The sequence below is a fragment of the Catharus ustulatus genome, chromosome 31 (assembly GCF_009819885.2).
Source record: "Catharus ustulatus isolate bCatUst1 chromosome 31, bCatUst1.pri.v2, whole genome shotgun sequence".
Lineage (NCBI taxonomy): Eukaryota > Metazoa > Chordata > Aves > Passeriformes > Turdidae > Catharus > Catharus ustulatus.
In genome coordinates, this window is record NC_046251.1 from 3,416,795 (window position 1) to 3,428,183 (window position 11,389).

The 11,389-nt window shown below is 52.2% G+C and overlaps 1 protein-coding gene across 1 annotated transcript; it reads right to left on the reverse strand.

The window, feature by feature from the left end:
• Positions 1-1,408: 1,408 nt before the first annotated feature.
• Positions 1,409-11,389, reverse strand: LOC117008982 (keratin, type II cytoskeletal 3-like). The gene is made up of 18 exons (XM_033083126.1): positions 11,283-11,389; positions 11,121-11,181; positions 10,865-10,960; positions 10,532-10,696; positions 10,299-10,424; positions 9,871-10,091; positions 9,481-9,515; positions 9,058-9,396; positions 6,923-7,093; positions 4,476-4,996; positions 3,414-3,628; positions 3,253-3,313; positions 2,997-3,092; positions 2,664-2,828; positions 2,440-2,565; positions 2,102-2,322; positions 1,788-1,822; positions 1,409-1,680 (listed from the first exon to the last, which is right to left on the reverse strand). The coding sequence occupies exons 1-18, from the start codon at positions 11,312-11,314 to the stop codon at positions 1,409-1,411; spliced, it is 2,958 nt and encodes a 985-aa protein (XP_032939017.1). The 5' UTR covers positions 11,315-11,389.

Sequence of the window (11,389 nt, forward strand, 5' to 3'; positions counted from 1 at the left end):
AGCCAACCCAAATCCCAAATGGGAACAATGAATCCTAGTTCTCAGGGTGGTGCTCAAGGTAACACCTTGACATTCCCACAAGATCATTGAAATCAGCTCAAAATAGGATAATGGAAAGGTTTGGGTTGGACAGAATCTTAAAGCTCATCCCATTCCACCCTCTGCTATGGGCAGGGACATCTTCCACTATCCCAGGCTGCTCCAAGCCCCACCTGGCCTGGCCTTGGACACTTTCCAGCAATGGGGCAATCTCAAGGAAGTCCATTCCAGTGCCTCACCACTCTCACAGGGAGGAGCTCCTTCCCAGCATCCCATCTAATTCTCCTCTTCTCCAGTTTGAAGCCATCACCTCTTGTCCCGTCACTCCCTTTCCAAGTCCCTCTCCAGGTTTTCTGGAGCCCTTTGGAAGGAGCTCAAAGTTCTCCTTTCACTTGTCTCCAGGTGAGCACCCCCAGCTCTCCCAGCCTGGCTCCAGAGGGGCTCCAGCCCTGGAGCAGCTCCGTGGCCTCCTCTGGCCTCTGTCCAGCAGCTCCTCATCCTCCCTGTGCCGAGCCCCAGGGCAGAACACCTGAGCAGGGCAGAACACCCCCTCCCCTGCTGCTCATGCTGGGGGCTCAGCCCAGGCCCAGGGCTCTCTGGGCTGGGGCAGGTGCAAGTCTCAGCCTCCAGCACCCCAAGTCCTTCTCCCAGAGCTGCTCTCAATTATTTTCCTGTTCAGTCTGTATTTGTCCTGCAATCGCCCTGATCCAGGGCAAACCATATTTCCTCTCCCCTGGGGAGCATTGAGTGAGGAGACAACACAAAAACATCTTCATCTCTCTGCAGTTTATTGGTACTGAAGGACCCTGGGGTCAGGGCACTGGTAGGGAGCAGCTGATTCACACGACAGAGGGGTAACAGGGCCACACACTCCAGGCAGGAAGGAGAAAAGGGAAAAGGATCCATAAAACATTAAAGCTGCCACGTTACTCCACCTGGAGAAGGTGGACAACTCCAGAGACCTGTTTCTCACTCCTAAATCTGACTATGGGACATCATCTCCTTCCTTCTGTTCATGTGGGCTCCTGACACAGCTGGAGCAGGATGCAGGGGACCCATGGGGGGCGAGGGAAACACGGGCCTTAAAAGGGACAGGAAAGAGCAGTTTTCCACAGGCTCCTCCTCAGCTGGTGCAGCAGCCCTGGGGAGCTCTGCAGTGCCGGGGACTCACGAGGGAGATGTTTCACCCCAGTGGGGTCAGCGAGGGCCAGGCTGGGCCAGAGGGATTTGTCTCATTTTCAATCTCACTTTGGGGAGATTTCCCCCAGAAACTGTTTCCTCCTGAATACCAAAGGGGATGGAAGGGGCTGTGCTGCTGGTGGGAGGAAGAGGAAGGTGCTGCTTTCCCCGGGAGGACGGAGGTAAGGGCTCAGTATTTGACCCCAGAGGATTTGACCGTCGTGGTGGTGACACATCTCCGCACTGAGGAGGAGCCGCCCCCGGCCATGAAGTTGCCACCTGCAGTGCTGCACATCCTCCCACTCCCAGAGGAGAAGCCACCACTGAGGATCCCTCCTCCCACACCACAGCTGCCGCCGATGACGCTCCCACCGCCAACCGTGCACACTCCTCCGCCCAGGCCATTGCTGGCTCCAAAGCTGCCAGATCTGCCTCCACACACGGTAGTTCTACCCACCACAGCTGGAAGAGAGGGAGAAGCTCATTGAACACCAGGCAACATCCTGGGAATTGTCACAAAACCAAGGATCAAGGTAATTTTACAGAGAAAATCACGTGTGAATACTTACAGACATTCACGTTGGATGGGTTCTCTAAGCAGAGCCTGTGTAGGGAGAGGAACATCAGTCATAAATCTATATAGAGTCAGAAGCAAAACTCTTCCCCAGATATTCCTTTTCTATCCCAATTCATACAAGATCAATCAAGCCCCCTGAGAAGTATTTCCAGTGGGGACCATGTTTCTGTTTTCGTTTTCAAAATTTGGAGGAAAAAAGGAAAGAGATCAGATTTCAATGTTGAATGTGTTGTGAGGGATGATTAAAGATGAATCTGACCCAAGGGGGGACAGAACCCTGGCCCAGCCAATGGTGGGAGGTCTCACCTGTTCTCCTCCCCCTCCAGCAGCTTCCTGTACATGGCAATCTCAACGTCCAGAGCAATCTTGATGTTCAGCAGCTCCTGGTACTCCTTCAGCAGGCGAGCCAGCTCCTCCTTGTCCTTGCTCAGGGCACATTCCAACTCTTCCAGTTTCCTCCTGGCATCCTTGGTGGCCATCTCCCCTCTCTCCTCAGCCTCAGCGATGGCCGACTGCAGATGATGGTTCTGTGGAGAAGAAAATTAATTTCTTAATTCCCTCTGCCCACCCTCTGCTGCAGCATCCTCATGGCACAAACTGGAGGGAAAACAGGAGGAACCCATGAGACACTGGCCAACCCCCACCTGCTTCTTGACATTCTCAATCTCTGTCCGCAGCCTCTGGACGTTCCTGGACAGCTCCTGGATCTCAATCTTGGTGTTGCGGAGGCTGTCCCCGTGCCGGCCGGCCGTGCTCTGGAGCTCCTCATACTGGAGATATGGGGACAAAGACATCCATCAGGGACACAAGTGACCAAAAACTCAGGGGTTTCACATGCTCCAGGTGCCTCAACCCCTTCCCAACTCACCCGGCTCTGGTACCAGGCTTCAGCCTCAGCCCGACTGTTCTGAGCGATCTGCTCATAGTGCCGCCGAACCTCCTCGATGATGCTGTCCAGGTCCAGGTGCCGGTTGTTGTCCATGGACACCACCACGGACAGATCCCGACTGATCGTCTGCATCTGAGACAGCTCCTGCAACCAAGACATGAGTCAGAGGCACCATCTGATGAGGGGAGAGAGGAGAAGCAGCTCCAGGCAACCTCCCCAGATCAAACCCACAAAGATGCCCAACCCAAGCTTAGTGTCTTTGGCCACCACACCCTCATTCAAACTTCACCCAGGGGAAGAGAGAGCTCCTACCTCCTCATAGATGCACCTCAGGAAGTTGATTTCGTCTGTCAGAGCTCCCACCTTGGCTTCCAGCTCAACTTTGGTCATGTAGGCACAGTCCACGTCCTAAAATGAAAGATCTCAGAACTGGACCACGGCTTTCTCTCATTGCACAAGAGCTGTTGGCTCTTCCTGCTGGGATCTGCCCATCTTGGAGCTGAGTCCTTCCCATGCCTTTACCTCCTGTCCCCGCTCAGCCCATCCCTGCTGGTGTCTTCAGACTCACCTTCTTCAGCACCACAAACTCGTTCTCGGCAGCCGTGCGACGGTTGATCTCCTCCTCGTACCTGTGGTGGGACAGGACAAGGTGAGGCTCTGAACCCCTGCTCACTGCACCTGTGGGGTCTCCACACCAGCTCTGCTGTCCCTGTCTGTCCCCACACTCACTTGGTTTTGAACTCCTCCACGTACTGCCTCATGTTCTGCAGCTCTGACTCCAGCTGGCCCCGCTGCCCCAGCAGAGATTCCAGCCTCCTCCGCAGGTTCTGGATGTAATTCTCAAAGATCACATCCAGGTTCTTCCTGGGTCCCGATGGCCCTTGCTGCTGCAGCAGCTCCCACTTGGTGGAGAGCACCTTGTTCTGCTGCTCCAGGAATCGGACCTACAGCCAACAAAGGGTGTGTGAAACATTCCCCATGGAGACATCCCACTGCTCAAACCTCCTGGGAACTTTGGAAGGCCATGGGAATCATTCCCCAAAACCCTAACATGACCACTGCTTCCAAGGGGAAAATTCCGCCCTTTTTTCCCCCATTATCCTTAAATTCCTCCTCTTTTCTCATCCTGTATTTCTGCTCTTTCTTTGTTGGGTTTTTTTTTTCAAGGCATGATGTAACTATTGAAATGCTCCCATTCCAATCTTACAAATCATTTCCAATACCAGCTGGGATTTTTGACATTAATTTTCAGGAGCATCAGATCCTTTTTGACCTTCCAGCGAATTAAATCCCATTGGTCTCCATATTCAAGAACATTCCTCTTATCAGACACAGAAATTATTCTATATACACATCATATATTTAAAAAACGTGGAGCACACTTATAACCAATATTCTCCCAGTTCAGACAATTTAAAGGGAACTCATCTGCACTTAAACTGAAACAAGAAATGGTTGGGAAATTTTTAAATTTCATTCCTAGATTTTAAGCTCCTTAAGTAAAAATTGTCCCAGAAAAAGGACAGACTTCAAGAAATACTGAGTATATCCCCATCACTTTGGCATGTCTGCATTGAAGAGAAAACCAATATGCATCCGCCAAACCTGGAGAAAGTTGTCCACTTTGTGGATACTAAATTTTGACATTTCCTGAGGAGGAAACCAGATGGAACCCCATGGAAACAATCACAACCCAACACTGAGCTGAGAAGGACGGTATTTCCCTTTCCAAAGCAAAAGGAATTTCTGCAGTTTTCCCATTCCCAAGCAAGTCCAGCTCCAACCTCTCACCTTGTCAATGAAGGAAGCAAACTGGTTGTTCAGAGTCTTGATCTGCTCCTTCTCCTGGCACTTCACTTGCTGGATCTGAGGGTCAATGTCCACGTGGACTGGTCGCAGGAGGGTCGGGTCCACCTGCACTGGTTGGATGCCTCCAGGGAACCCAGGGCCACCTCTGACGGGGCCACCAAAGCCGCCCATTCCTCCACCAATGACACCTCCTCCAATGCCACCAAATCCTCCTGGAAATCCTCCACCAAAGCCACCAATTCTACATCCATAGCCACTGCCGTAAGAGCTGCCCATGGAAATCCTTGTGCTGCCCCCCAGGTTGTGGAGGCTCCGGCTGCTGAATCCTCCACAGCGTCCGCTGCCACCTCCAATCCCCCTGGATGTGGAGAACGAGCTGTAGCTGATCCTGCTCCGGCCACCGCCTCCAAAGCCACCACCAACAGCAGAGCAGGAGCTGAATCCCCTTTTGCTCCCAACTCCAAAGCTCCTGCAGACAGACTGACGAGACATGGCTGGTTCTCCTCAAAAGATCCAAGAAGAGAAGAAGAGATCGACAGAGCTGAGCTGGTGCTGAGAGCAGAGAGAAGTGCTCAGAGTCTTCTCTGGCTTCACAGCTCCAGGCATTCCCTTTTATCTGCTGCTGGAGGTGGGCTGGGACAGCTTGGGCGTGAAGAGGAAACAAATTTACTGTCTTCATCAGCTTGGTGCGGTTAACAGATTTTTGCCAAATTGGTGACTCCACCCAGAAATCCGCTTCGCCGTGCAGAAGGAAAAGCTGGAGCATCGAGGCAGGTCTCTGTGAGTAAGTGGACTCCCATATCTTTATTTCATCTGGAAAAATATGTTTTACAGGGATGTTGTCATGTTCTTCCCTCCTCCCACTTCCCTACCTGCTCCTAACGACTCCACAGATTGTCTGACTCCAGATTTTTTTGCCTGACGCTCCACACCAGCCAAGGATTTTGGTGAAACCCAGATGGAACAAGGCTTTCACAATTCCCCCAAGCACACCCCAAATCTTCTTGTTAAGCGGAAAATTCGCAATGGCTTTCCAAGTGGAAAATGCCACATCATTAACATTTAACAGGGATCAGCATTTCTGTTTTCTCCAGAAAGAAGCTGCTTAGTTCCTTCCTAAGAGCATCAGGTGGGGAAGTCTGACACAACCAGGTCCTGGGATTCTGAGCACCAGAGCAAGGGAATAAGGATGTCCAACTCCTTACTTGCACTTTTCCAATGGCCACAGGGATTGTCAAACCACAGAGGACGGAAAGGACGCTCCAGGCATGCTGTAATGATGACGGACAATAATGTTTCATTTCATGCACCAGCTCCTCGGCAATGGATTTGGACACTCATATGGAGGACATCTTGCAGGTACCTTCTGCGTCTCACTATCAAATAAATATTTTAGTTACATTTATTAACTTTATTGGTAAAGAGCACCAACATTTTCTTCATTCTGTTTTCTGAAAATCATGAATAAAAGTCAAGGGAAATATATATTTTAAAGCACTTTAGCAGTCAAAAAATATCCTGCTTTTAAGCTTCCCAAATGCATTTGTTGTTTTCATGGTCTCACAGGAGATTTGGGCAGGTAAATGTGGTTTGAAAGCATCCCTAGCAATCAGCTGTGGCTATAGACACAGCAAACTCTTTGGAAAACCAGCTCAGGAAAACACTTCCAAAAGCCACTGGAGGAATCAGAAACATGAATGTCATTGATTGTCACTGGGATGAGGGTTCTGGAACCACAGACTGTGTGGAATGGGAGGGAGGGGAGGACGTAACCCTTGACGGGATTCAACTGTTGACCAAGATTATCCCACCCTTAGGGACTCAACAGTTGGCAGCAGTTATTCAGCGATGGAAGGACGCAACTGTTGGCCAAGGATTATCCCACCATTAATGGACTAAACAGTTGGCAAAAGGCTGACCCACCCTCGAGGGACAAGGTTATCCCACCCTTGAGGGGGACCAAGGGTTGGCCAAAGGTTACCCAGGTGTGTGTTCCTGCAGCTGGAGAATGGACAGCACCCCCACAGCACAGAGGGGACACCCTCCCTGCCAAAAGCAGCTGCAATCAAGATGGGCTGGTTTCTCCACGGTCTTCTCCCAGATGGAGATTTAAGTTCTCCAGACTACCCTGCAGCCCAGCACACTCAATCATGATGAGCAGCCGGGGGAGCTGCAGACTGGCTTGGGTTTAGGTGGGGAAAACACCTAAGGTTGTCCCTTCTCCTGGCCTCTCTCCCAGCTGCCAAACCCATGGTATGAAGGCACCACGACTTCACTGGAACATCCCACGAGGAGGTTCCACAACGAGGAGGAAGATCTGCAAAGTCAGCCAGATGCCTGGGTGCTGACCACACTCAGCTCCTGCAGATAAGACACCCAGATTGAGTCACTCTGACGTCTTCAGACAAGATGTGCAGATTATTCCAAACCTGGAGTCACCTGAGTCTCCTCCAGGTAAAACTCGGCAGGCAGCTGGGCTCCAGCCATGCCCTCAGATCTCTTGCGCAAGGAGCTGCGCACAGCAGAATCATCGACACCAGGGAAAATGTGAACTCGGCAGAAAACGTGGATGGAGACTGAGCCGCGCTCCAGCTTCGCATCTGATCCAACCAAGAGCGTGGAGGAGGTGTTGCAATGACTCTTCATAGCAGCGCTGCAACGCCATGTAAAGCTCATTGTAAAGTTTAGAAGAAACAGGCTCATAAAACTAAACACTGAAACAGGTGATTAAGCACCAAAACAGGTGACTCTTGCCCCAAGCCAAACCTCAAAGTGCTCCTGGCACAACACCAGCTTCACATAGGCATTGCCTACTCAGCATTTTTTTATTTGGGCAAAACCCAGCCACAATCCCAGCTCCAGCATCCTTCAAAGAGGGGAGAGCTCCCTTTTCCAAGAGCTCACTTGGAAAAGCTCACTCCAGCCTTTCTTGGACTTCTTCCTCACTCTGCAGCTTCCTGACCCACTCTGGGAACATCAGCATCTCCCAGAGGCTGTTGTGGGACTTCTGAACCATCACTGACAGCGTTTTCTGCCTCTTTGATCTCTCCGGGTGGTGGAGGAGCCGCAGCACAGTTCAGATAAAACACTCCAGACTCCTCTCCCAAATCCCCTCCTGAACTCCTCCAAATCTCTCCCTCCTGCTCTTGAAGCAATGATGAGCCAGTGGGAAATTACTCGACTTCTCAGGGAGAGGATGGTGCCTGAGCTCATGGATGGGGTGAATCACACCTTCCCAGCCCGCTGTGTTCCCACAGCTGCTCAGGGATGGTGCACGGCTCTCTGGTGCTCCCCCTGCTCTCTGGGTGCCGAGCTGTGCACCCCACCTGGTCATCCCACAGCCCAGGTGTGCACCAGAGGCAGGTGCCTGAACAACATCCAGATCCATTGTTATCCATGTTCACCAGCTATCCCACCCGAGGGGCTCCTCCCCTGCCAGCCCCTCATCACAACCCAAAGACCATTGGGAGGAAGGAAACTCAGATGACTGATCCAATGTCAGCTCCCACCTGTTGCTGCTGATTCTCTTCATCCATCAGCCCCTGTGGGTCTCTACTGGTCTGGCCACGCAGCCCTGGGAATGTTCCTGCCTAAATTGCAGGACACAAATTTCAGCAGACCCTTTGCAGAGCTTCCAAAATCCAAGAGGGATTTTAAAAGCCTCTTTCCTAGAGCTTCAGGAATGTTGCCGGATCTGGAGAGATGTGACATGGGCACTGAGGCACTGAGTGCCTTTGTGTGCCTAAAGCTGAGCCCAAAACGCTGGGGCAGGGCAGCCTGTATTAGCTCAATGACTGGGAAGATACTGGACCCCTGTGTGCTGGAGGTTTCCAGACTCAACAATTACAGAAATCTTCTGTGGGAATAACTACAGGATTCCAGGGATGAACTGGGTAATTGCCTATGTCAGGAGATTTAGCAGGATTCTGTATCCCTCAGTTTGGTTTTCTGTGGGCTCACAGATACTGAACATTGTGTGAACTGAGCATCCAGCACCCCTCACCTGGCCTTGTGCCCTCAGGTGAGAGTCAGACATCACCTGAGCGGGGACGCCCGCCCTGGTCCGCCCCCTGTTCGGCTCCACCAAAGCACAAGTACGATACATTGAGCAAAGAATGACCCTCAGCTTCCCAACAAGCTGCTCCCCAACGCACGAACCACCCTGCCCAGCGCGGCTCCCGAAGCAGTGACGCAACAACATCGTGAATGTTCTCTGCAATTTATTGGGAATGGCAACATCCCGGGGAAGGAGGGCAGGATGCACAAAGAAGGGAGGTAGGGACACAGAACAGGAGGAAAGAGGGGTTTTTTACACATTTGCCACAAGAAATGTACAACACAGCAAGGAAGGCAGAGCGGCCCCTCCTGCCAGGCAGCTCCTGGTGCCGGGACACGCTCGGCACCGCCACCAAAGCCCCGGCTGGGACCAGGAGCTGCGATGAGCTGCGTGGGAGGGACACAGCTCATCCCATTGCAGGACAGCGGAGCTGGGCTTCGGGAGGCTGGGCTGCTGGCAGGAGGACAGAGGAGATGCTTCTTTCCTTGTCAACCTTCGGGGCTCAGAATCTCACCCCCGAAGATTTGACCGAGGTGGTGGTGACGCATCTCCGCACGGAGGAGGATCCCCCGCCGGAGCCGCACATCCTTCCGCTGCCCGAGGAGAAGCCCCCGCCGTACATTCCTCCCCCCATGCCACAGCTGCCGCCCATGCTGCCTCCTCCAAAGCTGCTGCCTCCTCCGCAGATGCCGCCTCCTCCCATTCCTCCTCCCATGCCGCTGCCGCCTCCGAATCCTCCTCCCATTCCGCAGCTGCCGCCTCCGAATCCTCCTCCCATGCCGCTGCCTCCGAATCCTCCTCCCATGCCTCCTCTGCCTCCAGACACAGTCGTCCTGCCCACCACAGCTGCAAGAGAAGCACAGGTTACTCACCTGTTTCCCAAAAGAACAAGTTTTACTACTTCTGAAGAAGCCCAGGGCAGGTACTTACAGACATTGACGTTGGACATGCTGTCATTGCACAGCCTGTGAGGGAAAAGGGGATCAGTTATTCCTCTGGGAAATGCACAGCTCTTCAGTTGAGAATTTCCCATTTTTGTACAAGTTTTCATTTATCAATTATGCTTTTAAAAAATTAGCAACTTATTCAGTATTTTTTTCAGAATTTTCCGATTATGCTTTAAATAAATTAGCGACCTTTGCCTTCACATTTTTTAAAGATAGAAAACCCACTTAAGTATGTTTATGCTTAATAGAATTAATATATACTTGAGAATTTGAGCGTGAATGACACAAAATCAATCTTTTGTGTGGATTCAAGGGTTTTACCCACATTTCATAATCTGTCAAGAATTTAGGCAAATTGATGCCAATCAAGTACCTGTTCTCCTCCCCCTCCAACAGCTTCCTGTACATGGCAATCTCAACGTCCAGGGCAATTTTGGTGTTCAGCAGCTCCTGGTACTCCTTCAGCAGGCGAGCCAGCTCCTCCTTGTCCTTGTTCAGGGCACATTCCAGCTCTTCCAGCTTCCTCCTGGCATCCTTGACGGCCATCTCCCCTCTCTCCTCAGCCTCAGCAATGGCTGCCTGAAGCTGCTGGTTCTGAGGAAGGGAAAAACAGTGTGTGAGATCCCTGCTGACCACCCTCTACTGGAGCAACCTCACGGTAAAAACTGGAGGGAAAACAGACCAAAAAAATCCATCTCCTCCGAAGGACATGAATTTTCATGACTGCTTTCGCTCTCACCACCCAGCCCCATCCTGAGCCAGCATGCAGCTTTACCCAATGAGGAGGTGATGGTTCCTCACCTGCTTCTTCACATTCTCAATCTCAGCCCGCAGCCTCTGGACGTTCCTGGTCAGCTCCTGGATCTCAATCTTGGTGTTGCGGAGGCTGTCCCCGTGTTTTCCAGCAGTGTTCTGGAGCTCCTCATACTGTAGGGATGGGCACAAAGACATCCATCAGGAACACAAGTGACCAAAAATTCAGGTGGTTCAAACAGCAGCACTGTCCCAGGTGCCTCAACCCCTTCCCAACTCACCCGGCTCTGGTACCAGGCTTCAGCCTCAGCCCGGCTGCTCTGGGCAATCTGCTCGTACTGGCGCCGAACCTCCTCGATGATGCTGTCCAGGTCCAGGTGCCGGTTGTTGTCCATGGACACCACCACGGACAGATCCCGACTGATCGTCTGCATCTGAGACAGCTCCTGCAATCAAGACATGAGTCAGAGGCACCATCTGATGAGGGGAGAGAGGAGAAGCAGCTCCAGGCAACCTCCCCAGATCAAACCCACAAAGATGCCCAACCCAAGCTTAGTGTCTTTGGCCACCACACCCTCATTCAAACTTCACCCAAGGGAAGAGAGAGCTCCTACCTCCTCATAGATGCACCTCAGGAAGTTGATTTCGTCTGTCAGAGCTCCCACCTTGGCTTCCAGCTCAACTTTGGTCATGTAGGCACAGTCCACGTCCTAAAATGAAAGATCTCAGAATTGGACCACGGCTTTCTCTCATCGCACAAGAGCTGTTGGCTCTTCCTGCTGGGATCTGCCCACCTTGGAGCTGAGTCCTTCCCATGCCTTTACCTCCTGTCCCCCCTCAGCCCATCCCTGCTGGTGTCTTCAGACTCACCTTCTTCAGCACCACAAACTCGTTCTCGGCAGCCGTGCGACGGTTGATCTCCTCCTCGTACCTGTGGTGGGGGCAGGACAAGGTGAGGCTCTGAACCCCTGCTCACTGCACCTGCGGGGTCTCCACACCAGCTCTGCTGTCCCTGTCTGTCCCCACACTCACTTGGTTTTGAACTCCTCCACGTACTGCCTCATGTTCTGCAGCTCCGACTCCAGCTGGCCCCGCTGGGCCAGGATTGATTCCAGCCTCCTCCGCAGGTTCTGGATGTA

Coding starts and splice junctions, on each gene's coding strand:
- LOC117008982 (XM_033083126.1), bottom strand. CDS start 11,314: ATGAGGCAGTACGTGGAGGAGTTCAAAACCAA. Junction 10,425..10,531: donor AAGCCTGGTACCAGAGCCGG/GTGAGTTGGGAA, acceptor CCATCCCTACAG/TATGAGGAGCTCCAGAACAC. Junction 3,093..3,252: donor AGTTTGTGGTGCTGAAGAAG/GTGAGTCTGAAG, acceptor CTTTCATTTTAG/GACGTGGACTGTGCCTACAT.